The sequence below is a fragment of the Labrus bergylta genome, chromosome 7 (genome assembly GCF_963930695.1).
Source record: "Labrus bergylta chromosome 7, fLabBer1.1, whole genome shotgun sequence".
Taxonomy (NCBI): Eukaryota; Metazoa; Chordata; class Actinopteri; order Labriformes; family Labridae; genus Labrus; species Labrus bergylta.
The window spans coordinates 20,376,845-20,403,016 of NC_089201.1; the positions used below are offsets into that span (position 1 = coordinate 20,376,845).

General features: G+C 39.7%; 4 protein-coding genes across 6 annotated transcripts; 3 read left to right on the forward strand and 1 right to left on the reverse strand.

Moving 5' to 3' along the window:
* The first annotated feature begins 3,869 nt into the window (after positions 1–3,869).
* LOC114917157 (catalase-like) lies at positions 3,870–10,411 on the forward strand. Its single transcript, XM_065956639.1, has 6 exons — positions 3,870–3,875; positions 4,040–4,178; positions 4,757–4,887; positions 5,353–5,460; positions 7,752–7,835; positions 9,009–10,411. The coding sequence occupies exons 1-6, from the start codon at positions 3,870–3,872 to the stop codon at positions 9,072–9,074; spliced, it is 534 nt and encodes a 177-aa protein (XP_065812711.1). The 3' UTR covers positions 9,075–10,411.
* Positions 10,412–14,125: 3,714 nt separating this feature from the next.
* Positions 14,126–17,323, reverse strand: LOC110005550 (mannose-binding protein C). 2 transcript variants are annotated; one of them, XM_020660896.3, is made up of 5 exons: positions 17,176–17,323; positions 16,715–16,895; positions 16,466–16,534; positions 15,197–15,262; positions 14,126–15,102 (listed from the first exon to the last, which is right to left on the reverse strand). In XM_020660896.3, the coding sequence occupies exons 2-5, from the start codon at positions 16,884–16,886 to the stop codon at positions 14,726–14,728; spliced, it is 684 nt and encodes a 227-aa protein (XP_020516552.1). In that variant the 5' UTR covers positions 16,887–16,895; positions 17,176–17,323; the 3' UTR covers positions 14,126–14,725. The 2 variants fall into 2 exon arrangements, with proteins under 2 accessions (XP_020516552.1, XP_029138576.1); XM_029282743.2 differs by lacking the exon at positions 17,176–17,323 and having other exon boundaries at positions 16,715–17,169.
* Positions 17,324–17,613: 290 nt separating this feature from the next.
* LOC110005539 (mannose-binding protein C) lies at positions 17,614–20,558 on the forward strand. 2 transcript variants are annotated; one of them, XM_020660888.3, is made up of 5 exons: positions 17,614–17,725; positions 18,055–18,220; positions 18,470–18,538; positions 19,476–19,541; positions 19,792–20,558. In XM_020660888.3, exons 1-5 carry the CDS (start codon positions 17,657–17,659, stop codon positions 20,172–20,174), a joined length of 753 nt encoding a protein of 250 aa, XP_020516544.2. In that variant the 5' UTR covers positions 17,614–17,656; the 3' UTR covers positions 20,175–20,558. The 2 variants fall into 2 exon arrangements, with proteins under 2 accessions (XP_020516544.2, XP_029138563.2); XM_029282730.2 differs by having other exon boundaries at positions 17,673–17,725; positions 18,052–18,220.
* A 1,146-nt stretch (positions 20,559–21,704) lies between these two features.
* Positions 21,705–25,933, forward strand: LOC110004762 (interferon-induced transmembrane protein 5). The gene is made up of 2 exons (XM_020660263.3): positions 21,705–23,494; positions 24,894–25,933. The coding sequence occupies exons 1-2, from the start codon at positions 23,288–23,290 to the stop codon at positions 25,113–25,115; spliced, it is 429 nt and encodes a 142-aa protein (XP_020515919.2). The 5' UTR covers positions 21,705–23,287; the 3' UTR covers positions 25,116–25,933.
* Positions 25,934–26,172: the final 239 nt, after the last annotated feature.

Below are 26,172 nucleotides of genomic sequence, written 5' to 3' on the forward strand. Positions count from 1 at the left end.
CCGACAGAGAGCGAGAAAAAGAGGCCTGAGAGGAGGTGTCCGACAGCGGCTGAGAAGGAGAGGAAGCCGGCCGCCACTACCATCTATGATCCTGTGCAATGCCAGATCGCTGAGAAACAAATTGGACGAACTCCGACTACTGTCAAAAGCCTGCTTTGAATACCGTGAGTCCTGCATAATGACTATTACTGAAACGTGGCTAACATCAGATGTACCAGAGCCTTTGGTCGAAATTGAAGGTTTCAGCCATATCCGCGCTGACAGAACTGAGGACTCCGGGAAGAGCAAAGGAGGCGGGCTCTGAGTGTATGTCAATGACAAGTGGTGCAGGCAGTACACAGTTCAGGGAACTGTCTGCAACAAGGACGTTGAACTACTGTGAGTTAGCCTAAGACCTTTCTACCTGCCCCGGGAGTTTGGAAATATTCTGATATGTTCAGTTTATGTTCCCCTGACGGTAACGCATCCAGGGCAGCTTCTGAAGTGGCGGACTGTGTACAAGAGCAGCTTCAACGCACACCAAACGCCCCCATCTTTATTATGGGAGATTTTAAACACTGTAATCTGAACACTGCACTCCCAGGTTTTGAACAATATATAAAATGCGACACCAGGAAGAGAAAAACATTGGACAAATGTTATGGAAATATCAAGGGTGCATATTCAGCTTCCGCAAATTCTGACCACAACACTATCCATCTGATCCCCACTTACAAAACAGCTCTTAAGAGCAGCAAGCCTCTTGTTAAATCTGTCAATGTATGGACTAAAGAGAGTATTGACGCATTGAAAGGCTGCTTCTTATGCACAGAATGGGACACTTTTTCTGAGGAGAATGATGTAGACCAGGGGTGCCCAACCTTTTTTGAACCAAGATCTACTTTTAAAGTTGCCAGTCTGCCGAGATCTACCAGTCCACATAGTGAGCCAAAGCCTTTACCGACAGCCTACAAATGCATTTAATACTCAAACAACAAACAGAAAAAAATATCAGATATAATAAATGAGAGTTCCGTAAAAAATAATGCAATATCGACATAATTTTTTTTTTTTAAAACTCTTGTTTTAGGGTAGGCTACATTTTAATATTACGTTTGTATTTATATCACATATGTTTTCCCCTTAATTTAGTTTACAACAAACAACTTTAATCTGTGTGGAGATGTTCACAGACTACAGCAGGCTGCTGTGAGATGATGTTGCTTTTGTTAAATTAGCTGCAGACACGGTGAGAGTGAACGGAGTAAAGTCCAACCGACCGTTTGACCGGGTCACGTGTGTTCCCGCCTCGGTCCGTAAAGATCACGGATCAACTGTGTGCTGTAGCACTAAAAGTAAAAAGTAAAAAAGTTCGCGGGGTGGCTGGCGCTCCAGTGCAAGTGTGTGTGTGTGTGTGTGTGCGTGTGCGTTTGCGCTGTATGTTGGTGTGTCTCGTGCCCCGCGATGCTCACAGTCATGACAGCAGAGAGGAGCAGAGAAAAGTAGCTGCAGCTTCATCAAATGCGCTTAATACTCGTAGCATAGTTTCTATATATGACTTTTTTGGTAAAACATTTACCCCCCCGGTTTTACCTGCACGTCCTTGCGCATGCCTGCACTCTCTCTCTTGCGCGCTCTCTCTCTCTCTCTCTCTCGCTCGCTCTCTCGTGCACGCAGCAAATTCATGAATAAATGAAAAATTAAATACAAACAGGTCGGAAGTATACTTGGGCTCCCAACACAGGTATCGTGTGTGGGAAACAGTGCAATGAGATGAAATTGAAATCACTTTTCTATTTTACAATTGTATTTTATATTGACTAAACATCTCGCGATCGACTGAGAATCAGTCAGCGATCTACCTGTCGATCGCGATCGACTGTTTGGGCACCCCTGATAGACTGTGTTACAGAAGTCACCACAGACTACATTAATTTCTGCATTGATTCTGTGATCCCTAAAAAGACAATAAAAGTTTACCCTAACAGTAAACCTTACATCACAAAGGAGGTAAAAGACTGTATCAACGGGAAAAAACTTGCATTCAAGAATAAGGACCATCTACAACTAAGAGCAGTACAATCAGACTTAAACCAAAGACTGAGAGAGGCAAAACAACAACACAGGGCAACACTGGAGGATAATCTACAAAACATGAACAGCAGGAAATTATGGGACTCTGTGAAAACTATGACCAACATGAAATCCACTAAAAAATCTTTATATGCTGGGGATGAATTATCCACAGCAAATGAACTGAACATTTTCTTCAAAAGGTTTGATAAACAAGATTTCTCAGCAGAGTGTAGTAGTGTTTTGGAGAACATTCCCACTGCCGTGGGATGTGGAAAATGTTTTTACAGGTGTCACTGTCAACAAGGCCACAGGGCCAGACGGCATTTCTGCTTTCTTATTAAAGATGTGTGCAGAGGAACTAACACCTGCTTGGTGCCCCATCTTTCAGAGGTCAGTAGATACAAACACTGTACCAGCAATGTGGAAAAAGGCAGTCATCACACCTATCCCAAAAATTCCATGTCCTTAAGACTGTAATGATTTTAGACCAGTGGCTTTAACTCCTGTTGTAATGAAATGTATGGAAAAACTTATGGTGAGCAGGCTGAAGTCGGAGGTAGGCCCACAGCTAGACCCATACCAATTTGCATACAGACAGCATAGAGGTACTGATGACGCTATCAATAGCTTAGTGCACATGGTCACTAAACATCTGGAGAATCCCAAGGCCTATGCTAGATTACTGTTTGTTGATTTTAGTTCAGCGTTTAACACCTTGCAGCCTCACATTCTACTGAACACACTAAATCAGCTTAGGGTCATGATCCATTCATCATTAAATGGTATCATTCATTTCTCACTAACCGCACCCAGCAAGTCAGAGTGAGCAGAACTGTGTCAGAGCTCACAACCATCAGCACCGGAGCGCCCCAGGGGTGTGTTAGCTCACCAGTGCTGTTCACTCTCTACACAAATCAGTGTACCAGCAACAGTGGAAACGTACATGTTGTTAAATTTTCCGATGACACGGCCATCCTGGGCCTTCTGCAAACAGACTCGGACATTCACACATATACATCAACAACCAGCAACTTTGTGCAGTAGTGTGACGAACACCGTCTCCTCCTCAACACAAAAAAACCAAATGAGATGGTGTTCGACCCTCCTTCTCTTGGCGACCACTCACCAGTGGTCATCCATGATCACACCATAACACAAGTAGAGTCCTACAAATATCTTGGCATCCACATAGACAAGAAAAGTTTCTATTGCTCTGTTGCATATTCCTGCTAAAGATGTCATCAATTACAAAAAGTTCAAGGCACATACTGTTCAGACATCAAGATGTCCACGAGCAATATGTCTTAGTGTTTCTGCCTCCCTTTTTGTTAGCATTTTAAACATCTGATAACTGAAATCAGTGTTTGTGTCAAAGTAACAGTGGCTCTGTATCCTATGTCTAATTTTAAATGTTTACATGAATTTGAGCTGAAGTGCTCATCAATAGTAAAGTCTATGAATACAAAAACTTCTCTGTGCGTGTTGTACCCATCCTACAGTCGGATGGTAGTGGTACCATCTTTTCTTCTTCTAATGGAGCTACTGTATCTCATTCAGGTTTGGTCTCACAAAGAGTACCCTCTGATCCCTGTGGGCAAACTGGTGCTCAATAGGAACCCAATGAACTACCTTGCTGAGGTGGAGCAACTCGCCTTCGATCCCAGCAACATGCCACCAGGCATCGAGGCCAGCCCAGACAAGATGCTGCAGGTAAACACAACTTTCTTTCTTTTCATTTGTTATTCTTGACACATTTTCTAGTAATACTGAATCTAAAAATGGTGTCCTGTTTAAGTGCATGTTCAGGCATCTTAATGAGAGTATTTGGTGACCCCCAAGACTTTATTGTCTCCCAGCAGATCTTAGTCTGGACCCTAATCTTTTGAATAAATGACCAACGAGAAATCTTGTTTTGCTTTTTTAAAGACAGACCCTTCAGTTAAGTGATGCCCTGTTGATGTTCATCTCCTTTATCTTTGTCTAGGGCCATCTCTTCTCCTACCCAGACACGCATCGACACCGGTTGGGAGCTAACTACCTGCAGCTCCCTGTCAACTGTCCATTCAGGAGCCGTGTGACCAACTACCAGCGCGATGGTCCGATGTGCATGTTTGACAACCAAGGTGAGTCATAGTCCAACCTGTGTGTGACGCAATAACAGAGACAGACTCAAAGGCTTTACTGTTGAAGCTTTGTATGTAGCGCAAAAAATAAATCTTGTATAATCTACCTAATCTATCTTTTAGTCTGTATATATCAAAGGAGCATTGTAGTATTTGCAGCGATTGGGTTACTCACAGTGTGTCCAGGAAAGATGAGCCACCATGTCTGAGACAAAGCACACCACGACAAACATCAAACCTGAGTGATGAAGTTAGAGTGAATTCAGTCTATAAAACACATCAGTTTAATACATTTGATCTCCCACTCACATCCAGTCATACAAATTTTTAGTTTTTTGAAAAGACTTGGTAAAATACAACAGGGCAAGACCAAGAGTTGCCCAACAGATGTCGCCATTGAGACTGTATGAAATGCAATAGGACTCATACTAATAGGATGGTGTTTAAGAAGAATTGTAAGTTGCTCATCTAATTCAAACTGAGTTTAAAACTAACCACAGTCATCCATGCACACAGTCAATAAAGTTCTTTATTCTGTTCAGATTTTAACATAGCAGTTTGTTCTGTCCGGCTTCTAGGTGGAGCCCCAAACTACTATCCCAACAGCTTCAGTGCTCCTGACACCCAGCCTCAGTTTGTGGAGTCCAAGTTCAAGGTGTCTCCAGATGTGAGCCGTTACAACAGTGCAGATGAGGACAATGTCACACAGGTGAAGAAAACATCCCGATATTACAAGCACCAGCCGGTTTACACAAACCGATTTCACCACCAGGATGGTTCTTCTTCTCTCCTAATTTCCTGTGCGCTTCCTGCCCTGTACCAAACAGACACAGCTAACAGCTTCAGAGCCCAACATAATAAGTCAGTGTTATGTCTAACAGGTTCCTCCTCTTCCACAAGTGACCATGGACATAAGTCTATAGGGTTTTCAAATAAAGACTGAAATGAAAATCAATAATAATGAATCATTGTAGAGCAAAACAAGTGAACTAATCTACACATGAACTGTATGTGTGTTACTACTCTAAGGTAACCAGGATCGTGACAAGGCTAGAGATGATTGGCTTTATTTTGAAGCTATCCTGTCTGTATGAAGTGGACTGAAATGGATATCATTTTGATTCAATCTACTCTTACCAGGTATTTAATGTGTGTTTTCAAATTTGAATTGCAGGTTCGGACCTTCTACACCGAGGTGTTGAATGAGGAGGAGCGGGAGAGGCTTTGCAGTAACATGGCTGGTGCCCTGAAAAGAGCCCAGCTCTTCATCCAAAAGCGCATGGTGAGTCCTCACTGCATTATTATCCACACAGTCTCTGTCACCTGGACATGCTTGATGCTGTCATGCTTCTACTAAGAGTTGTCCAAACATAATACTTCCACTGTTTAAATCAAATGACATGTTCTTTAACATGTTTATTGCCCCGTAGCAGGAAACATTTAAAAAATAAAATACTGATGGCTTTATGAACGAGCGTGCTAAAACCACAGGATGTGGCTCTCTGGAAACCAAACACTGTGCTCATGAAGCTTGGTGTCTGTATGTGGGTTTAGGCAGAGGCGATGAAATTGAAATCTCACAATTCATGCACCAGGCAGTTCTAAAGTGTTCTTCAAACAATCAAAGAAAATGTGATCATGTATACAGTGTGAAATGAAACAGAACAGAAATGTTACTTAAATCTTGCTCAAAGGGAACAGTTACTAAAGAAGACTTAAGAGGTCCGGTTAGTAGTTTTTTTTGGGATTAAGCATTTATTGTTTAAAAAAAGGCGTAAGATTTGGACGAGTTTATAATGGTAACTTTAGTTGTTTTCCTATTACCTTGGACGACATAGGTCGTCATGGTTATTAAACTGGTGAATGCACTGACTTGTTTTTTTAACAAGTTGTCAGGGATCAGTGATTTGTACTGATCCTGACTTCTACTATGATTGCAGAATGATATGAATGAGTCTGTTTTCACTTATAAATTCCAGGGCTTCTTAATGGTTGATTCGCTAACTTTTACATAAAGACTTTGAAGTCATCTTTTTTGTGCATACATTTTCTCAGTGATGTCAGATACCATGGATTATTCAGGTTCATTAAGAATCTGAAGGCCCTTACTCATCACTGCACCTGGCACTATATGCTTGTGTCAGCTTCCCTGCATTGTCATGTTGACTAAATCACTGGCATTTCCTGGTTTATGAGATATTTCTTAACTTTCTTCCTTCTTATGTATGTCATTTTGTTCATTTGAATAATACTGGAAGCTACACTCCTCACCCTGTTTTTCATATCTGTCTCCAAAGTGCCTCTTTACATGAGAATATAGGAGTTATAAGTAGGCTGCCCTATTTGGCTTAGGGCGCACTCACACTAGCAAAGTTGTCCCGTACTGTGCTTAAGCACGGTTGCCCCCCCTCCCCATTACCCCGCTGGCCTGCTCTCACACTGCTCCAGGACTAACCGGGCCCGAGCACGGCTACCTCTTGCACATAAGTTCGTAATACAACACATGCATGGCTTTACTTAATAATGAAGCGTGCTCAGTTTACAAGACAGGCTTACTCGAGGAAATAAATAAAGACACATGGTCGATTCTGCGTCCATACATCGGGGAACTTTAGCGGTGAAGCGTGCTTGGGCACGGCACAGATTGCCTAGTGTGAGTGCGCCCTTAGAATCTGCTACAGGAGGATTTGGATGTAGGGGACCTTGTTCCTTCAGACCTTTGAAAAAGGAGTTTGAAGGCGTTGGAGGAAGTTGCATCAGGTTATAGACACTTTGAAATGGCTAAATTCAATAGCTAATCAACTTGAATCACATTTTTGTGTTTGAAATGTCTTCATTTAGCGATTCAAAACTGTATTTGTCATACTTTCATTTTTATAAATAGACTTTCATGTTGTACTATTTAAGCTCTTGTGCTTTACTTCCTGTTTGAAAGAGAAATCCTGCTTTTATTTTAGAAGAAAACCGTAACAAAAGGAAGTGTTTGATGTGACACAGTGGACATTAAATGTGAATCGTTAACTGTAGTGACTTATCTATGGTACGCTGAAAGGGACATAAAACTGCAAACAAATTAATGCTATTAAACTAATATAAGCGTTCATTTGGGATCTTAATGTCATCGTGTTTAACGTGGAAAGTGCTCAACAACAATGTAACAATGATGTTATATAAGGGGGTGAAATAACAGAACTAGCAATTGACCTGGTTTCATTTCCGTCATGCGTCACCCTCAACTGTCAACAGGTGACCACAACGTTGTGACTTCTGGTCATACTGTGGAAATCTTTCACAGAGAAGAACACGCTCTCTGTTTTACTGTGGTCAGGTCTGGTTTCATGTTTCCAAGCAAGATTGCAACTCTAAACCACCTCCATCTTCCTCTCAGTGTTTTTTAATAAACATAAATAAATAATTGAGTAAGTCAAATCACAATAAGGTATTCTATCTTCCAAAAGAATCATCATATCTGGACTGTTTGACAAAAGACATTTGATCAGACTCTGATTGTTAGAAGTATAAAGAACATCTTTTTCAGGGCCTTAATATCATATTATCTGTTTTCTCCTGCAGGTTGAGAACTTGAAGGCTGTCCATCCAGACTATGGAAACCGGGTTCAGAATCTTCTCAACAAGTTCAATAATGAGGCCCAGAAGGTAAATAGTAACTGTCTGATTGATTCTTGGCGAGTAGTTTTGATATGTTTATAAAACTTGAAGCAAACATTCAGGCAGGAATCTAAATGACTGAGGGGATTCCCTGGGCACTGTTTCTTTAGTGTCATCATGACTTTGACGTTTTGGACTTCCCAGAGGAAGACTAAAACTTTTAGAAGTGTCCTGACTATTGTTTTCAGCTATTTCAGCAGGTCCACATTTAAACTTCATGGTTTTCCTCAACAGCTGTTCTGTGGGGAGCAAATGTTTGCATATGAATGGATTTTTTTACTTAATGTTATCAGAGCAGTTGATGAATTATTTACTGTCTGCATACAAAAAAAAAAAGTTTCTGACATGAATGATCTACCCTAGCTTAAAATATCAAGGCAAATATCGTAGGGCTGCTTGATTATGGCAAAAATCATAATCAAGATAAATAAATGAAATAAAAATATATATATATAAATTTGTGATTCTGATTCAGTGTTTAGGCCAGCAGAGAAGGCCTTACTGTCACTGACTGCCAACCTCTGACAAGGACTGACATGGGGCGGCTCAGATGTAGAGTCGGCCGTCTCTCAACTGGAAGGTTGAGGGTTCGATCCCCAGCTCCTGCAGTAACATGTCTGATGTGTCCTTGGGCAGGAATGAATTGCTCCTGCTGCTTCGTGTGCAGTGTATGAATGTGTGTGAATGGGATTAGGTACTTCTGATGATCACTTGACATAGCAGCCTCTGACATCAGTGTGTGAATGTGTGGGTGTGACATGCAGTGTAAAAGCACTTTGTGTAGTCAGAAGACTAGAAAAAAGCGCTATACAAGTCAATTTACCATTTTCAGTCTTCAGTATTTGAGCTCATATTGTATACAGATGTTTATAGATCAAGGATAACATTCAGCCTGCTCACGAGGACAAGGATGTTAAACAGAAATGAAAGTTATTCCATGACAGACATTGGGCACATTAATTGTCAGAACATTTGGATATACTGTATATATTTTTGTGTGTGTCTGGTGGCAACATTTCGTAATGCAGATTTATTAGTGTTGAGTCGTAAACAGCTGTCTGCAGATAACGTTTTCTAAGATGTGCATCTGGTATACAGTTGTAAAAAAGCTTAATACCAACTCTCTCTCTCGCTCTCTCTCTTTCACTTCCACTCTCTTAGAACACACCCGTGCATGTCTACAGCCGTCCAGGAGTCTCGGCCGTCGCCGCATCCTCCAAGATGTGATGCCTTAAATTTCCAGAAGGGGCAGCACCCTCATGTATCGCAGAGCAAATGCACTTCTTGATTAACAACTGCTACTAAGAGTAACGAGATTGGACTAAACAATTAGTAGAATGACGAGACTGAAACACCGACTTGTAATGTGAGGGTTGTGTTTTTTCGTTTTTTTTTCATTCAGTCCATCCAAACAGTTGATTTTCCTCAAAATCCTCAAAGCTTTCAATATTCAGCAGATTCTTTATCTCTGTCATTTGTCTTGATTGAACACTAATTTCAAAAACAGATGAAGTTGTTATTTTTTACAGACTGAAACAAAGACCACTATGGTAACTAATGTTAACTAGATCGAGTACTGCATGACGAAATGGAGGGCTTGCCTTTGACCAAATATGGCCTCAATGCTAATGTTTGTTTGTTTTTAAATATAGGTGTGATTGGAGTTTCAAGTTCAACCTCAGCTTCTTCCATGTACCAGGATGAGTGATTATTTCTTAGGTTATGTTTGTATGTTGGATTGATTCATCTCTCTCCAAAAATAAATCCAAATCAGCTATTCTGTTAGTCTTCTTTTAACATTCACATGTGATTCAATGTGTGACATATTCAGCATTAATCTCCAATCAGGTTGTAAAATACATTGATTTTTTTATGTAGTGTTGGCACATGCCAACTGCAAGAAGCAGTATTTTTATTTTTCACTGCAGGCAATCATAAGCGTTGGCTTGTTTTCCTCACGATTGACTGAACCTCAAAAATCATTGCATTCTTCATGAGAAGAACTTTCAAACTGAAATGATTTTTCTGTTTGATCTGGGGGTGTTTGTGGGCGCATGCATGTCAGTAATGCAGTTCACAAAAAGGACACAATTACTTTCACTTCATCAAAAAGTCGATAGTGCCTTTTTGTACTAAATACAAATATAAATAAATTAACCTGAAACTCAAAAATCATTGATTAACTTCTCTTTAGTGGAAAAGAGAAACTTTGTTGATTTATATCGTGGTCTATCAGTTAACGTAGGGTTAATGTGGCTAAGTAGCATTAAAAAAACAGCAACTACATCCTCATCCGAATCAAAAAACACAACCACTAATTCCCTCCTATTCTGGTTTTCTTTCAGACTGACTAGAAATGTAGTTTAGGGCTTTCATGTTTGTCCATTCTATGCAGAGAAAAAGACCCTCGACTAAATGCACAGTTTATTGTGTCACTGTGTAATATACACTGTATGACCTGTTGTGTGTTTGCTAACTCTTCAAAGTGTAAAAAATATATTTTATATGAATGTTTAAGATCAGATTTGTATTTAGTGCCTGTATTAAATCGAAGTTTAACAGCAGCTTTCATGTCTCGTTCTTTTGTTTGAAGACATCTTTGTTTTCTTCAATGCTGTATGAGAAGAGGAAACTAAAATGCCAGTTAATCTCATCTAGCTCATCTATAGTAAGTTGCCATTTCAGTTTTTAAAGTTGCTTAGAGTTCTCTCAATGCCAACCAAAACACAGATTAATAAACCATAAGACCTTATTTAGTTCTGATATTTAAGGGATTACGGAGTTGACGTGTTATGGTTGAGACACCTGATAGCATCACTTAATGAATTTCTAAAAAAAATAGAAAGCTTAACGATACTTAAATGTCATCCCCCTTTACACCCGTTGTATCAGTAGGTTTTGTAGTTTTAAGATTTTGTATGATTTTGACACATTTTTAAATAATTTAAAGTTTTAGATTTTTGTCTTGGACAAGGGTGCTTTCTGTCAAAGGGCAGGTTTAGACTTAAAAAGAAAATAAATCAGAACCAAAATTAGGTATTTCAAATTGGTTTCATATATAAAAATCTTTAAAAAAGAGATTTTCATAATAAGTGTATTTGTAAGTTTTGTTTAAGCTTGTTTGCCTGGGACATGATTTTTCCCAATTCTCAAGAATGGGTGTTATTCGTTAGTTTAAGAAGAAGCTAATCTTGCATACCCATTGTGGTCAGGTTGGTTTTACCTCATTTGCTGGTATCAGGTGGAAAAGCAGCTTGTGCTGTGCTTACCCTCAAAGGAGCACACCAACACTCACAGCGACACGATCATAGTGTGTGTACACCCTCCTGCAGCCTGCACTCCAAACCTACAGATAAGACGACTGAGATGAATCCTGAAGGTGTTCCACTGCAGGGGAGGGGATATGAAGGATATCCAGGATATCCAGGACAGCCTGGATATCCAGGACAGCCTGGATATCCAGGACAGCCTACAGTGGTTCAGTCCACCACTGTGAACATCATCACTGAGCCCCCCAAAGACCACATCATCTGGTCCCTCTGCTGCTTCGTCTACTCGAACCCCCTCTGCCTCGGGCTGGTGGCTCTCATCTACTCCATCAAGGTCAGTTTAAAAACATCAGTTAAGACTCGCTGATGAACAAAATAACTCAGTCTTTGACATTGAAAAAGCATAAAATGTTCATGAACAATACCAGGAGAAGAATTTTCCTGTGGTTTTTGCAGAAAACTTGAGTGAAGTTCTTAAATTTCAAAAATATGTAAAAGTATTGTTAAAAGCTTCGCTTTATTTGAAGGGTCTTTTTGGAGATTTTTTCAATTTGAAATTCCAAACTATCAGTGAGTAAGAAAAAAAAGACTCATCATTGAAAGGATGACAGGTTTGAGATGAAGACCATTTTCGCTTCATTATACAATCATTCAATCATGTGTAAATATTTGCATTATCTTGACAAAGATGTTGTGGGAAAAAATAAACGTGTTCAACTTTGTTTTTTTCTTGACGATAAACAATTTACTGAACATAATGAGAGGTGCTTCTGTCGTTTCAGTCCAGAGATCGGAAGATGGTTGGTGATCTGGAGGGGGCTCGACATTATGGAGGAACCGCCCGCACCTTCAACATTATATCTTCTGTTTTGTTTGGCATAGGGATCTCTATCTTCATTATTGTCATCATCACTTTCCACATTTCGGCAAATAATGCATACAATTATCGTTATCGTTATCGGTAATAACTGACAAAAACTGAACTGTAAAATCATTTTGGTTAACTGAAACTAAAATAAAAAATAAGGCTTTACTAGATTAAAAACTAGCTATAACTTGCCTACCTGAATCTGTATCGTGTGTTTACAAAACGAAATAAAAATTACATTTTAGGCAAAGTGTCCTTTGTCTTTGTGTTTGACACGAGCATACTGACTGATATTTAGTTTATGGTTTATCTCAGGCATGTCTGGATGAGCATGTTCATGCAGAAGTTAAAACGGTTTTCTTTAGGCCAATATTTACGATATAGACTACTATCCTATATTCTTTAGAGTTCTTTTCAGAACTTGCTTGATCTCTTTCTCTAAAACATATAAGCCTACCAAAACAGCATTTTATTTCCCCCTTAGACCATAAATAGCCTATTTAATTGACACACTGCTGTTTCATAGTGTACAAGCCTTAAGGATCTCTTTCTTAAATGTGTGATAGTAACCTATTTAAAAAAAAAAGATGTAAAACACAGTGATAGGCTATATATTTTTAGATCACCAAGACCAAGGAAGAGCCATAGACTCAGTGTCAAACATTTAATACGCTAACAAATGACATTTTAAAGCCATGAATCCAATGTCCACAAGTTATACTTCACCTGCAATTCAAATCTCTATTAGCAAAGGGAAAGTTACAGCTTAATAGGCTAGTAATTAAAATTAAATCAATCAATCAAGTCCCTCACTTTAAATCAGATAACACATCAAATCAAATCAAATGGATTAAAAAACAAATTCATTCAAATCATTTACACTCAGGATACTAATTCTAAAGTAACTGTAAAAAAAACTTGAGATAGAGAGAGGACAGACACATGGCCCATACACCTGATCCTTTTGCTGCTTGTTCAGGAAAAAAGATCCAAAACTTTGTCCAAAATCTCCAGATCTCCAGAAGTCCTGACTCCATAATGTAGACTCCGTGATCAGATTTGTGATTCACAGTCGAGGAGAAGACGGCTTCCCCCTTGTCCTCTGTGAGAGCGGTGAATAATTTGAAGGGCCTTTTTTAATGTTGCAGTTGCTCAAAACTCCTCTTCCTGAGTTAGACTTCAGGTATAAAAGATGCTCAGTAACTTGTTGTGAGAGGTTGAATCTGAGGATGGGGAAAAAGCAGCACATGATCTGTACCCCTTTCCCTACCACACACACTCACATGCTTTGCAAGCTGCACATCGCCCTTGTACAACACTTAATTTGATCCGTCGCTGTCGTCGTCTGTGTCTTCATCCTCCTCCAAGTCCATCGGCAGTTGAACGTCTTCATCCATCTCCTCTTCCCTTGCATCGATGTCCATGATGTGTTGGATGGGGTCATCAAAGTCATCCTCCACGTCAGAGATCGGGGGACATACTACACCTTCGCCTGCAAAAAGAACCCCATACTATCTGTTGTCCATCAGCGAAGAAGACCATCAGGAGAGAGTGACCCTGGTCGGCGTCGACGACCCTGAAGATTACATTGATCTTCTAACATAAAAAAAATATATATCAACTTAGTACACTAATAATCTATTAACACAGGAATTCCCAAAGGACCCACATACAGCAATAACCTCAGGCAGGTACTCCCTCTTGCAACATTTCTTAGATTCCTACTGTCATTGCAAAATGTACACATTCACACTGCTTTGGTTGAAGTCTGTGAGCCCTCAAGGCCCCCTATTGGTCTGGGCCAGTTGCTTGCCGGCTTTTCACTGGGCTTTAGATGAAATATCCAAAAGGTTTGTTGAAGTTTTGTTCTCTTAAGCGCTTTTAAAAGTAAGTTTCCCAGCAGGATTTGCAGCAAAATATATAAACTGTAAAAGATTGCCTATAGAAGAGGATATATGTCTTTCTCATTGCAGTGTAATCTGAATGCTTGATTTGACACGTTCTATAACAATTTAAAAAGTGAAATATTAATTTTGGGGTAAAATATACATTTTTGAGGCTCGATTGTAACCATAAAACATATTAAAAAAAATTGCAATTTCCTATAAGGTGCTTAAAAAATGGTCCAACTGCTGCAAGGATGGATTTGTTACATGGTTTCATTTATTGAAATTATTGTAAAGAGAACATTTGTGAGTCAGTTACAGACAAGTTATGCATAGAGTGTAAAGCAGTTAATAACTGTATTTTATTGCAACATAATAAGAGTATGAGTACTTCTCTACATCTCCCACATACATGACTTTTTTGAATGTTTGTTAAATATATGAGATGTTACTGAGGAAATATGCTTTCTTTCTATCTAGTGATTATTTAACTCAAATCTTCAGAATGTTACATACCAATATGGTTATTCAAAACTTGAATGGGTGTGCGTAATGGAGATGTGGTTATAATGATTGTGCAGGGTTTGCTGTGGTGTATTTTCATGGGGCCCAGAATCCACCCAGAATCGGAGCGATTCTGGGCCGCCCCCGGCAGCACCATCAGCAGCAGACTGTGATTGTAACGGGACGTAGTTCTGTAACTGGTTTAGAAATCATTTCTACCCTTGTCATGCACAGTGAACGCAATACCATATTTATACCCTTTTAAAAAATGACTAAGTCCCCCTACATCAGGTACTTTATATGGAAACATTTGTTAAGCCTCACATTACAGTGGGACAAGAGTTTGGGACTTTATATCTGACAAATGATGTAATTATTGAGGAAGTATTCCCGTGTTACACTCCAGAAACCGTTTTCTAACAGCATGGTGCAGCCGGTGTCCTGGATAGATCTGTCTAGCTGTCTTGCTCCCCATTTGGTAAAGATCAGAGGTCGGTTTTTCATATCAGCCCCAAAATTCCCTTTTTTATTGTTGACACCAATCCAGGCAATATTGTAATTGTCCCCAAAGAACTGAGTGATCATGTTGTTCTCCTCCTCGTTCTGAGGCAATGCCAGCTCTAAGCCTCGCTGGGAGCAGAACTTGACGGCTTCGGAGAAGGAGTCTCTCTGTTTGTTGGACACAAAGTATTTCTGACCAACTCTCCGGACAAAGTCGTAGTTTATAGCTGAAAGGATTACAAATAATGCAGGAAATTGACAAGCAAAAGAAAAAAGTAACGGTGGTCTTTGATTACAAGAGAATTTCATGATAAAACTTACCCAGTTGTAACTTAGCAACTCTCGCTTTTAAGGCTTCGGAGTCCACGCAACTGGAATCAGTGTCATCTGGAGCAAACAGAGCAGAGTAAATCAACATACTTTGTGACTTTGTATTAAGATGGCGGCCATTTTCCTTCGCAGTCATGCTTAAGTTGGGAAGTTAAAATTATGCTTTGATGTCATACGGCTTTCTTCCAGGCAAGCGAAGAAGTACAAAAACCTGCAATTCCACATGTGTCCACTTGGGGCTGGCTGCAAAGACCCCGGATGTCACATACACACCCATTCAAAACTGCCAATTTTACAGCAGAAATAAAAATGTTTACAGCCTGCATAGATACAAAAATTTGGTCAGAATAGCTCATTTCTTTATCGGCACAAACTGTATTGGGGTTGACTGGCTGTTATAGGTTGACCAAAAGTTAGTTTGAGACAGTAGCCCCAGTTTGGCGACCGCCTTGTGGATAGAGCCATATAGCTAAAGGTAAACAACATGTATGAAAACATACAATAACTACTAATATAAGCTTTAGCTAGGACTTTAAATCTTTCTAATTGTATCATATAACACATTCCTATCAAAAATAACATTGGCACTCAGTCACTCCCTCAAAAATGTAGTAGCCCTATATAAAGAGTGCAATTCTGCAACAGCGAATATTGATTCCACAGTGATGTAACATTGGTGTCCGTGTCTGCAAATTCACATAGCGTTACAGCAAGAGGAAAATTGCCGCCTTGTGAAAATAGTCAGGATGTTTTTTGCCTTTTTTCTAAAAAAAAAAAGTAAATCTTCAGATCATGAGAAAAGGTATGTTTGAGTAATCCCAGGAAAAGTCTGCAGAACACCTAAGCAGCTTGTTCTGTAAATGAAGCCATAGTTCTCTGATATGAAACAAAGAATTTCACGAGATGGTTTCAAGCCTCTACGCAAGCTCAGGAAAGCACTTTAGGCTCTTCTCCCAGCTCTGAGGAGTAGCCCTCCCCCTGGCAGCCCTGCAGCATTTTGCCCTCAGAAGCCTTCCAGAGAGCTGGCCAATCAGAAGAAAGTATGAATTTGAGGACTGGGGCCTTAAAGAATCAGTAACTAAAACGAACCTCTTCAGGCAGAGGCTGCAATGTTTTGTGTTTTTACAGATGCCAGTATAATATAAATAAGGATTTTAGCTGCAAATCATGCACAGCTACCAAATAAGTTTCACAGACGGACAACATGAAAGGTGAAATAAATGTTAAATGGGATCTTCAACAAACTCCATTTCGTATTACCTTGTGTACACAACGTTCGGGGTCCAGGAAATCCGGGAACTCCTGCCGACCCTTTTTCTCCAGAATCCCCTCAAGCGGAATGAAACAGACAATAAACAAATCTATAACAATTGTCATGTCATCTCAGAAGATTCAAAGAGCAAAGTGAAGAAAGATTTTAGGAAAGTAACATGGGAGGATGAAGAATTTTGCAGATTTTTTCATTCTGGCTACAAAACAAACCCTAACCCATGAATTCATTATACCAACCTTGAGGGCCTGGTTTACCATCATATCCAGGTATACCATCTCTACCGGGACGACCTGGTAACCCAGGAGGTCCTCTATTACCAATGGGACCTTGAAGTTGACTGAAACCAATAGGAGCCATCCGGCAGATAGTACAGAAAACAACACAGAAACGAAACAGCCACATCTCCATAATGCAAAACTGCAGAACACAATTAGAAAAAATAATATCACACGTGTGTTTTTACATCAGGAGAGGAAGAAATAAATGTGCATGGCTCCAGTAGTTCTCTAGTAGCTTCCATTTACACAGATATACAGTATATGTATGGGTGCAGAATATGCATAAATACATTTGTTTTATTACTCCTTCAACTTGAATGTATTTCACAGCACTAAACAGACAATCAGCATATCACACAACCACTTAAAAACAAATTAAAAGCATGAAATGATGGGTAAAGAAAGCAGAGCGGACTTACTGTATGAAGGGAGACGGCTCTGTTGGTTGTGCTTCTGCTTCACTTCTTCATAAGTAAACTCACTTGAAATATTATGTTAGACTCAGGAAAAAGGAATTTCAGCCCAGAATAAACAACAGATGCCAAATCTCCTTTGGGATACATAGCATAGAGTAGAAGATCATCGAGGGGCCAACACCCTCCCCTCGTCTTCAACCAGCAATGGCAGATCATAGTGAAAACCCAAATATCTTCACCACACATTAAAATGTCTTCTTTGTATAAAACAAACTTGATTGATTTGGATGGATGGATGGTTGGTAGATAGATAGATAGATAGATAGATACATTTGGCATATTTAAACATAGATTTGTTTTCTCTATAATCCCTGTGATCGCTGGTAAAAAGGTCATGTGATCTTCTTCTCCAAATCCCAAAAGATACATTACATCTGTTGTTTACTGTGGAGCAATTTTTTTTTTTTTTCATGATGTTAAGCTAATGTCTCAGTCAGTTTTCTCAGTCAGGATTACAAGAAGAAGTACTCCGAGCAGATCCTTTTTTGATACGGTGAGTTGTTGGTTTTATCTCCTTACCTTTGTTTGCACAAGATTTAATGTTTTGTGGGTTTTTTGCAGTGCTTTACAGAGGAGGAATTTTGGTTTAATGCTGTGAGATGCATCAAAGATAAAGTATTTATGGCAATAACTTTTCTGCTCATCCTGTTTGCCTTGATCTTGAAGTACAGTTATTTCTGCAAACTTGCACATCCATTCAGACTGCATTATTATAGTCCATGAATCTGTAAATGAACACCTTCGAGTCCATAGTCCAGATATCTCTGATGCCACTTGAAATGCTCATCTACATTTTTGATATTTTACATCTTCATTGAGGAGATGAGGCTGTGTCTATTATCCTACATCGTCTGCTTGATGGCTCCTGTTTGCCTCAGTCAACTTCAAGGTTGTCCTGGACCCAAAGGTGAAAGAGGGTTCCCAGGTCTTCCAGGAGTTAATGGGAGACCTGGTTCACCTGGATTAAGTGGGATACCTGGGTTAAAAGGTATTTTTTAGATTATTAACTTCACAACAATATATTTTCTCAATATATTATTCCTAACCAAACTTGAGACATTTTTTGTCGGACCGACTGTTTGTTGAATTCTCACACTTGAGCCTACCTCCAACTTCTCAAAATCAAACTTTGACCTAATCCTTCTATATTTTCTTCATATGTTTATGTGTGTGTGTCTGCTAAGAAGAGTGGACATTTGCTAATGTCTTGTTTACTGTCACTTTCTCTCCTCTTCAGGGGACAAAGGATACAGTGGACTGCCTGGGGAGCCTGGAAGACCTGGATGTAGTGGGATATGTTTACAAGGTAAGGTATTTCAAGTTTTCAAGTTAAATTTGAGCACATTTCTGTTCTTCATTATACTGAACAGTGAAATATCAGCTATGGCATAGTTGTTAGACAATGGGCAGACACAGGAAGATAAATGCCCATTTTAAAAGGATGAACTTTGTCTTTGCTTTCCCCCTAATCTTAGTTAAAGACACATGACTATTATTTTGTGGCATCCAAGCTAATGTAGTTATAGTTCAGTCTGATTTTACCATGATTTATTATATATTATCATGGTTTATATTGTCCAAATGATTTCCATTCAGAGAAATAGATGAAGTTCAGAAACAAGGCAAATTCAAAAACACAAAGTTCACAAGAAATGCAACAACAGATACAGACTTCTTAAAAAAAGAACATACTGCAAAAAGACAAAACAACTGCATTAATAGAAAATGCACCGCAAATGCAATAAACAATGCAAAATCAAACAGGCTGCAGCGTGATTACAATTGTCAGCCTATGTAATAATATGGGAAAAATGAAACCTGTTGCACTCATACTAGTATGAATTTGCTGGGGAGTTGGACACGTCTTGTATTGTTTAACTTTTAACTTTTTTAATCTCACAGTTGGGGAAGGAGTAGCCTATACTTGATTTTAAGCAAGTTATTAAGTTTAATTGTTTCCAGTCAATTGAATTAGAGATAGGACAGTGCATAGAGTCAGAAATTGGGGGGAGAGAAAGAGTGGGGAATGATATGCAGGAAGGGAGCCACAGGTCGGATTCAATTCCCAGGCCACCAGCTTGGTTGACTACAGCCTCCGTACATGGGGCGTGCGTACCAACCACTAAGCTACCGGGACCCCCCAGTTTTAGATCATTAATATTATCAAGGACCTTGTTGGCATAAGATAAGATATTAAACAATGGACAAAGTTTGGTGATTAAACTTCTTTCTGTTTGATCCAGATATCGTTGCTTCCAGCTGCCCGGACCTCAAAGCCTTAGAGAAAAGTGTTGTTGAGTTAGAGTTGAGTAAGTATTATGATAAACTAAAACAAGAATGATAATCACGCTCTGTTCAAAGCCAACATATTTAAATATCAAAACTGACATCATCTTAAACTTCATTGTCATTTTGTTCACACATTTGACTCAGTTTGGTAAATTTGTTGCATTTGCTTGTATTTCAGTCGCACAGGGCTATTTACGATTTAATAACCAGTTTATTTAAAAAGTGTTTGCTCATTGATTTGTGGTTTTCTGCATTTTCTCTCCTTTTCAGCTATAAACTACGACTTTGTCCGGAGAGTTGGTCAGAAGTACTTTGTGTCCAACAAACAGAGAGACTCCTTCTCCGAAGCCGTCAAGTTCTGCTCCCAGCAAGGCTTAGAGCTGGCTTTGCCTCAGAACGAGGAGGAGAACAACATGATCACTCAGTTCTTTGGGGATGTTTACAAAATGGCCTGGATCGGTGTCAACAATAAAAAAGCAGAGGGGAATTTTGGGGCTGATATGAAAAACCGACTTCTGAGCTTTACCAAGTGGGGAGCAGGACAGCCAGACAGATCTATCTTGGACACCGGCTGCACCATGCTGTTAGAAAACGGTGTCTGGAGTGTAACACATGAATGCTTCCTGAATGGTTTCATCATTTGTCAGATATAGAAGGTTTCAATCACTTGCAAGTTGTGTTTTAATTCAATGCATGCCAAAGTATACATATAAAGCACTTAATAGAAAGTTGTTGGTTTCCAGCTGAAGTGTTAAGTTTAGTACTACGGTATTATTCCATTAAAATGGGATTTTTCAAACCTGGGACCTGTTTAAGATGTACAATCGACCAGCGGGTTCAAATTGTTGTGTACTTGCTCAATGAAATCCTTTTGGTGGACTTTCTTGAGGAAAGAAATGGCACACTATTTCATGATGATGATATTTGTAATTCATGTGATAGTTTATTTTTCACTTTTCTCCAATGGTTCTTAATCTGTCCTGACAAAATATGATTGTTATTTAGTTGAATTTTCTAATAAAGTTAGTTTGACTAGGTCTGAGTCTCTCTTTTCATTTGCCGCAATCAAGACACACAATGTATTTTGTAGAGCAGAGAGGGGCCCCCCCTCCACTGCCAAGGGGGTTCTCAACTTCGGCAGCAAACATCACCAGCGGGGTGCTGTGGCCTGTTTGTAATGTCATTGATTCCACCTCTTAGCAACCCCCTTGGCTGGGCCCCCCGCTGCAAACCTAGTCGTCTGTCTGCTTTATCTCTGTTTACCTCGCAGTTTTTCGTAACATTAAAAGTGTAAAAAACTAAATAAAAAATGTTTTCTCATTGACAACTCAACCTGACAAGTCTCCCCCCGTTGCTAGCTCCACTAACGTAAACACTACTAACCAAGCAAATAAACATGTTAGAGAGGAGCACCCAGCTAGCTGCAGGAAAGCAACAGTGCTGATGAAAACTTAACTGATAAATTGTTTCATCATTATTTGTGATTACGCTTCGATGCTGGTCTTTTGTTTGTGGGTGCATGTGTTGTAGACCGCCGTGTCTGCTTGGTTATCGTACTGTATGAACGGCAGGCCATTGCTGTCACACTGTTTAGAAAGTTTGTTGTCGTGCTTGGGTTGATAATGTGGGTTTTATTGTATTGTCTGTGTGGCTGGATGAGCGTCCAACTTCACAGCATGTCAAACTGTAGTTGCCTTCTATCTTTGGTTTCCCGTCCCGTCTGCTTTACTTGTTTAATCGGTGGAATATGCGCACAGACATATCGGCACTTGTTCTGCTTAAACATCAGCAGGTCACTCACTGATAAGTCCCTGTCACTGTAATAGCACCCTTTGTAATCTGCAGCGGCATTTCTCTTCGTCCCGCCCCGTCTTGTATCTCCATACAGCCGATACTTAATTTGACCCATTTCTACTGATTGTGAAGGTTAAAACATTGTGTTCGTCTAAATATTGTTATCATCAGAGACTCTGCATTAAAGTTGACGCTTTTGTTTCGGAAAAACATGGATGTTGACATCGCCTCCAGACTTAGATAGCTTAAATGTGTTTTAAACAACTATTAACTCGCTTTTATTTCCGTAGCAGAGTGGCGCAGCGGAAGCGTGCTGGGCCCATAACCCAGAGGTCGATGGATCGAAACCATCCTCTGCTAAGTGTTTTTTTTATTTTTTTTTTTATTATAATCCCCTGCTATTTCCTGTGTGCTTTATATCGTGAGAAAATGTTTCTCTGTTGGTCCCAGAGAAGTGACTTTGCAGAGAAAGCGTTCACCTTTTAAAATACAATGCTCTCAGTCGCGTATCAAAAGGTATCGACAATAGACTATTTAATGTGATTCTTTGACATAGTAGGTACGTTTTATAATCGCTGCTGCAGCGCTATTTTAGATTACTAAATTCATGGACTTTTAAAAGTTTTAACTCACTGAAGCCACAAAACAAACACTTTTCCGTGATACGCTGTTGCTTGGCATTGTCTCAAAAGTAAATTTCCATGACTTGTAGCCTACAAATGCCGCAACGTTGCATATAGTTTTACTTTTTCAACATTAGATATCCTAACATTCAGCAGCTGTTACAGTCGGCATGAGTTCAGTATTTATGTTTGATCCAATTGAGAATAACAGCTCGGCCAGTAAGATTACTTTGGATGCTTAGCGCCCTATGCTGCAGACGTGCCAGCAGAGGGCAGTGTTGTTCCAAATGTCAACATGTAAACGTCTCCAACTGTACAAATTCTCCTTAAAATTTGTTCAAAACCTTAATATATTTTTTTTTCTTCCTGTGTACAGCTACACCTGTGAGATTAATCTCATTAGACCCTCTTCAGTCTCAGAAACGACGTCAAACATCACCAAGAAAAACATTTTGAAATCTCTAACAATATTTCTGTGAATGCACTGACTGGAGAAATCTATAAAAGATATCTCATCTCTGCAGTGGCCAAAAGGTCTGACTTGACTTAGAGCATTCATTTTGCTAATAATTGCTAAAATCATATTCTAAAAAAGCCATCCTTAATGAAATTTTTTTTCTTACAATTAACTTTTTCCATCATAAAATATTAGTCATCTCTGTCATCAATTTAATAAAAAAAAAAAGGCTAAAAATTTGTTTTAATTAAATACATTTTCAGTTTAGATGGTTTCTGGACTAAATTTTTATTCCAGGTCTTATAACTTTGAGATCAAAAATCCTAAGGGAACTTTCCAACAATTTTTCCAAATGTGTGATTAATCATGACCTTTTTGTACCCTCTCAGTTCTCTACTTCACAGACCTGTCCCTGGAGGCCTCTGGCAGACAGCTCTTCAGATGAACTCCTCCTCCCCATCACTTCAAGGGATTTTGCTCATCACAGCCCTGCCTCCACTGTCCTCTGCTTCCACCGCCCACCACACCCACCACACCCACCTGAATCACACCAATACAACCTCTGAGAAACCTGAAGTGATGGGTGTTTTTCTGCTAGATACAGCACTGCTCCCATGCATCGTTTGCTGTCTCTTTCCCTGCCTTCTCTCTCATGCAGCTTTCTGCCTCTCTGCATCTCTATTTCAGTCTCGCTCAGGCCTGACCACATAATGACAGACCATGCTGTATATTAAAGGACCCTGCCCATGTGTCCTGTCCCGGTCACCTCCCTTTCCATGGGCCTTTATAAGCCTCTCACTCAAGGGGGGGGGGGGCACTACTCTCCACAGACACATTGGTATCTGGAAGGCTCGCAAGAAGACAACAACATCTACCTGTCCAAACGCTAACCATGGATAACCATTCGTACAACTTCCCCTCAGACTGCACCCCGCTCACCAACTGTAAGTCTGCCCGTAAGCCAGCTGGATCCACTGTCGTCAACATGGGCAACACCGGCAAGAACCCTCCCAAGGACTATCTAGTCTGGTCGCTGTGCAACACTTTGTACGTTAACTTCTGCTGCCTGGGGTTCATGGCACTCATCTACTCCATTAAGGTCAGAACTTGCACTTTTATTTTACTTTAATCAACTTCTTTGATGTTCTATGTTTCATTAAAGTGGTACAAACAAGTGTCCAAAAAACACGATGAGTTTATTCTGTTAAAAGAAGACCAAGAAATGGTAATCTCTCTTCTACAGCGTCATCTTTTCAAATCTGTTTTTAGGCGTTTATCATTTTTTACAACTACAAATCTGTTACATTTACTAATAATGAATTATTATTTTAGCACACGGCAGAGGTAGAAACACTGGAGAATACTTGGTCATAACAGAGAGCAATTTAGAAATGATCAATGTGCAGTAAAGCGTTACATTTTATTAGTACAAGTAATGCGCAAACTAAACTGTAAACAGCAACACTATGAAGATTTAAATAATTTGTCTAATTTTGACAGAAATACACAAGAAGTGAGCCCAGCTGACAAAGAAAGCCACATATATGCCACATTGGGTTAGGGTTAGGGTCGGTCTAAAAGACCACCAAGGCCATGCTGTGAGATCAGAGTATTTAGCTTTGCCAGATTTCGATTGCTGCCCTTCAAAAATGTATCTTGTGTATCAAGCAAGGAAGATTTCTGTTCTAAAATGAAAAGCCAAACATTCAAATCATCATAGGACTTGTTATTCTCCCTAGTAGGATGGCACAAACACAGGAGAAAGTTGGTGCGCCCTTCACCGCAGGAATGGGGCTGTGTAGAAAACAGGAACGCAGACCAAAACAAAACCTTTTCTCATGTTAAGACGACTCAAAATGCCTTGTACAGAGCTGGACTGGACAAGCTGTGCTACTACCTGGACAAAAACCTCACCACCAAAAGGGCGTGGATACATCTTTTTTTTTTTTTGATCTTTCATGTGTCTGCATTGGGTAAAACTCTGAATCACAGACCTAGTATTGGCTCAGAAGTCAAATTAAAGGCAGCCACTGGATGCTCGTCTGAGGAGTTTAAAAAAGGCATAATTGGCATCCTCCTAATGGGCAAGTGCTCATGGGAAATTAGAGAGGGCGAGGAAAAGACTCAGCCTGGGCTTTTCCAAAGTATACAGATAGGAGTTGCTCAAGGATTTAACATCACTCCTCCCTTCCACAACCTTGAGTCTGCACACTAAGAGGAACAAGTGGGCAGTATGTGACGATTAGAGAACATGTTTTAAACAACCCCCTGTCAAACATTATAATAAGCCTTTGTTTGCCCTCCCACCTTCACCATTTAAAGTGTAACTGGGTGTAGACGCTAACTCAGCACACTGGCTCATACATACAGAGCTGGGGTTAGGGTTAAACAAGGATTTTTTTTTCCCCCCCTGTCTTTATTTATGCTTTAGTAAATATTGGCTTAAATGTTTGTAGATAATAATGTGAATGTCTGTGTGTGTCTTTGTGTCTTTGTAGGCCAGGGACCAGAAGACTCAGGGAAATCTGCTTCTGGCCCAGGAGTGTTCGGACAAAGCCAAGTGGTACAACATCCTGGCAGCCGGCTGGAACCTGCTGATTCCACTTCTGGCCGTCGTCCTGCTCGTCCTCCTGCTCGTCCACCTGGGAACGTCCCAGGGCTCCTTCGACTTCTTAGGAGAGGACGGATTCCAAAACTTCATGAAACTGTTCAGCTGGTAGATGCTGGTAGAAAAAAATAGTCTCAAAGACAACACATTCACACTAATAAGGAGAGTGATTTTGATTGGATTCAGCAGATGAAGGCTGACTTAAAAAAAAAAAACTTGTTTAAATGTCTTCTAGTTTAAGCAAAGCAAGTCATCTCTGAGGTGAACATATATAAATGTTAGCATCACATATTCGGCCAACTAAAGAATAAAACCGGTCATTTGACAAGAACATTGAAGCTAACATAAAATATAAAACATACTTCTTTGAGGGGATCATGAGTGTATGGCTTTTAGTATTTTTGCATCTCTAATGGTACCATCAGTATTATAACCAGTAAGTCTCCAAGACACGGTCAGTTTAAATGTGAAGTCAAAGACTGAGGAGCCTAAAAAATAAAAAATAAAATAAAATAAAAAAAGACGAGTATGGAACGGAAAGACTATAGGAGCTGAAAACCAGGCTGAGAGCTATACTCGGGGTCATTTCTGACGTATTTATTGTTGTATTTATGTTGAAAGGAAAATCTTAAGACAGCTGTAATGATCTCTGGTTCAGGTTAGACAGAGGAGAGAGGAGAAAAGAAGTGAAAGTCTGAATGTTAGGATGATGAAAAGCCACTTGACAAAGGACATCAACCTTCACCTCTCATTGATAGTCACTTATTCTGTTCCTTCCACAGGTTTTAGATCATATTTCTGTTTTCATATACATCTATGTTTTATCATTATTCATGTTTTTTATTCAAGTATTTTATTGTGGTACATAATCGTATTACTGACATCTTGTGAGTGAGCTTAATAAACCAGATACAGTGTTTCATTGAAAAACACTCCAGTCTTAATTTTTTCAACATATAAATCTTGAACATCTGAACATTTTCAGGCCTTTCCCCTCTCCACCACTGAATGAGGGATTTCCTTTAAATAGGTCCTGCGCCTCTGCTGCTGCACCTGCACCCATTCCTGATTATTAGGGGTGTCGCTGGTTTGATCCTGGGCCGAATCTGAGGGAAAGGGCAAGGCACGGTTGTTTTAAACCCAGCTGTGCGCCTGCTGCTGTACCGACT

Excerpts from the sequence above, each read along its gene's own strand:
- LOC110004762 (XM_020660263.3), top strand. The coding sequence starts at position 23,288 with ATGGATAACCATTCGTACAACTTCCCCTCAGACTGCACCCCGCTCACC. Across the intron at positions 23,495-24,893 it reads CACTCATCTACTCCATTAAG|GCCAGGGACCAGAAGACTCA; the intron begins GTCAGAACTTGC and ends GTGTCTTTGTAG.
- LOC114917157 (XM_065956639.1), top strand. Across the intron at positions 4,888-5,352 it reads ATGAGGACAATGTCACACAG|GTTCGGACCTTCTACACCGA; the intron begins GTGAAGAAAACA and ends TTTGAATTGCAG. Across the intron at positions 7,836-9,008 it reads TCAATAATGAGGCCCAGAAG|AACACACCCGTGCATGTCTA; the intron begins GTAAATAGTAAC and ends CCACTCTCTTAG.
- LOC110005539 (XM_020660888.3), top strand. The coding sequence starts at position 17,657 with ATGTCTCAGTCAGTTTTCTCAGTCAGGATTACAAGAAGAAGTACTCCG. Across the intron at positions 17,726-18,054 it reads GCAGATCCTTTTTTGATACG|ATGAGGCTGTGTCTATTATC; the intron begins GTGAGTTGTTGG and ends TTCATTGAGGAG. Across the intron at positions 18,221-18,469 it reads TGGGATACCTGGGTTAAAAG|GGGACAAAGGATACAGTGGA; the intron begins GTATTTTTTAGA and ends TCTCCTCTTCAG.
- LOC110005550 (XM_020660896.3), bottom strand. The coding sequence starts at position 16,886 with ATGGAGATGTGGCTGTTTCGTTTCTGTGTTGTTTTCTGTACTATCTGC. Across the intron at positions 16,535-16,714 it reads TGGTAAACCAGGCCCTCAAG|GGGATTCTGGAGAAAAAGGG; the intron begins GTTGGTATAATG and ends ATTCCGCTTGAG. Across the intron at positions 15,263-16,465 it reads CCGAACGTTGTGTACACAAG|ATGACACTGATTCCAGTTGC; the intron begins GTAATACGAAAT and ends TGTTTGCTCCAG.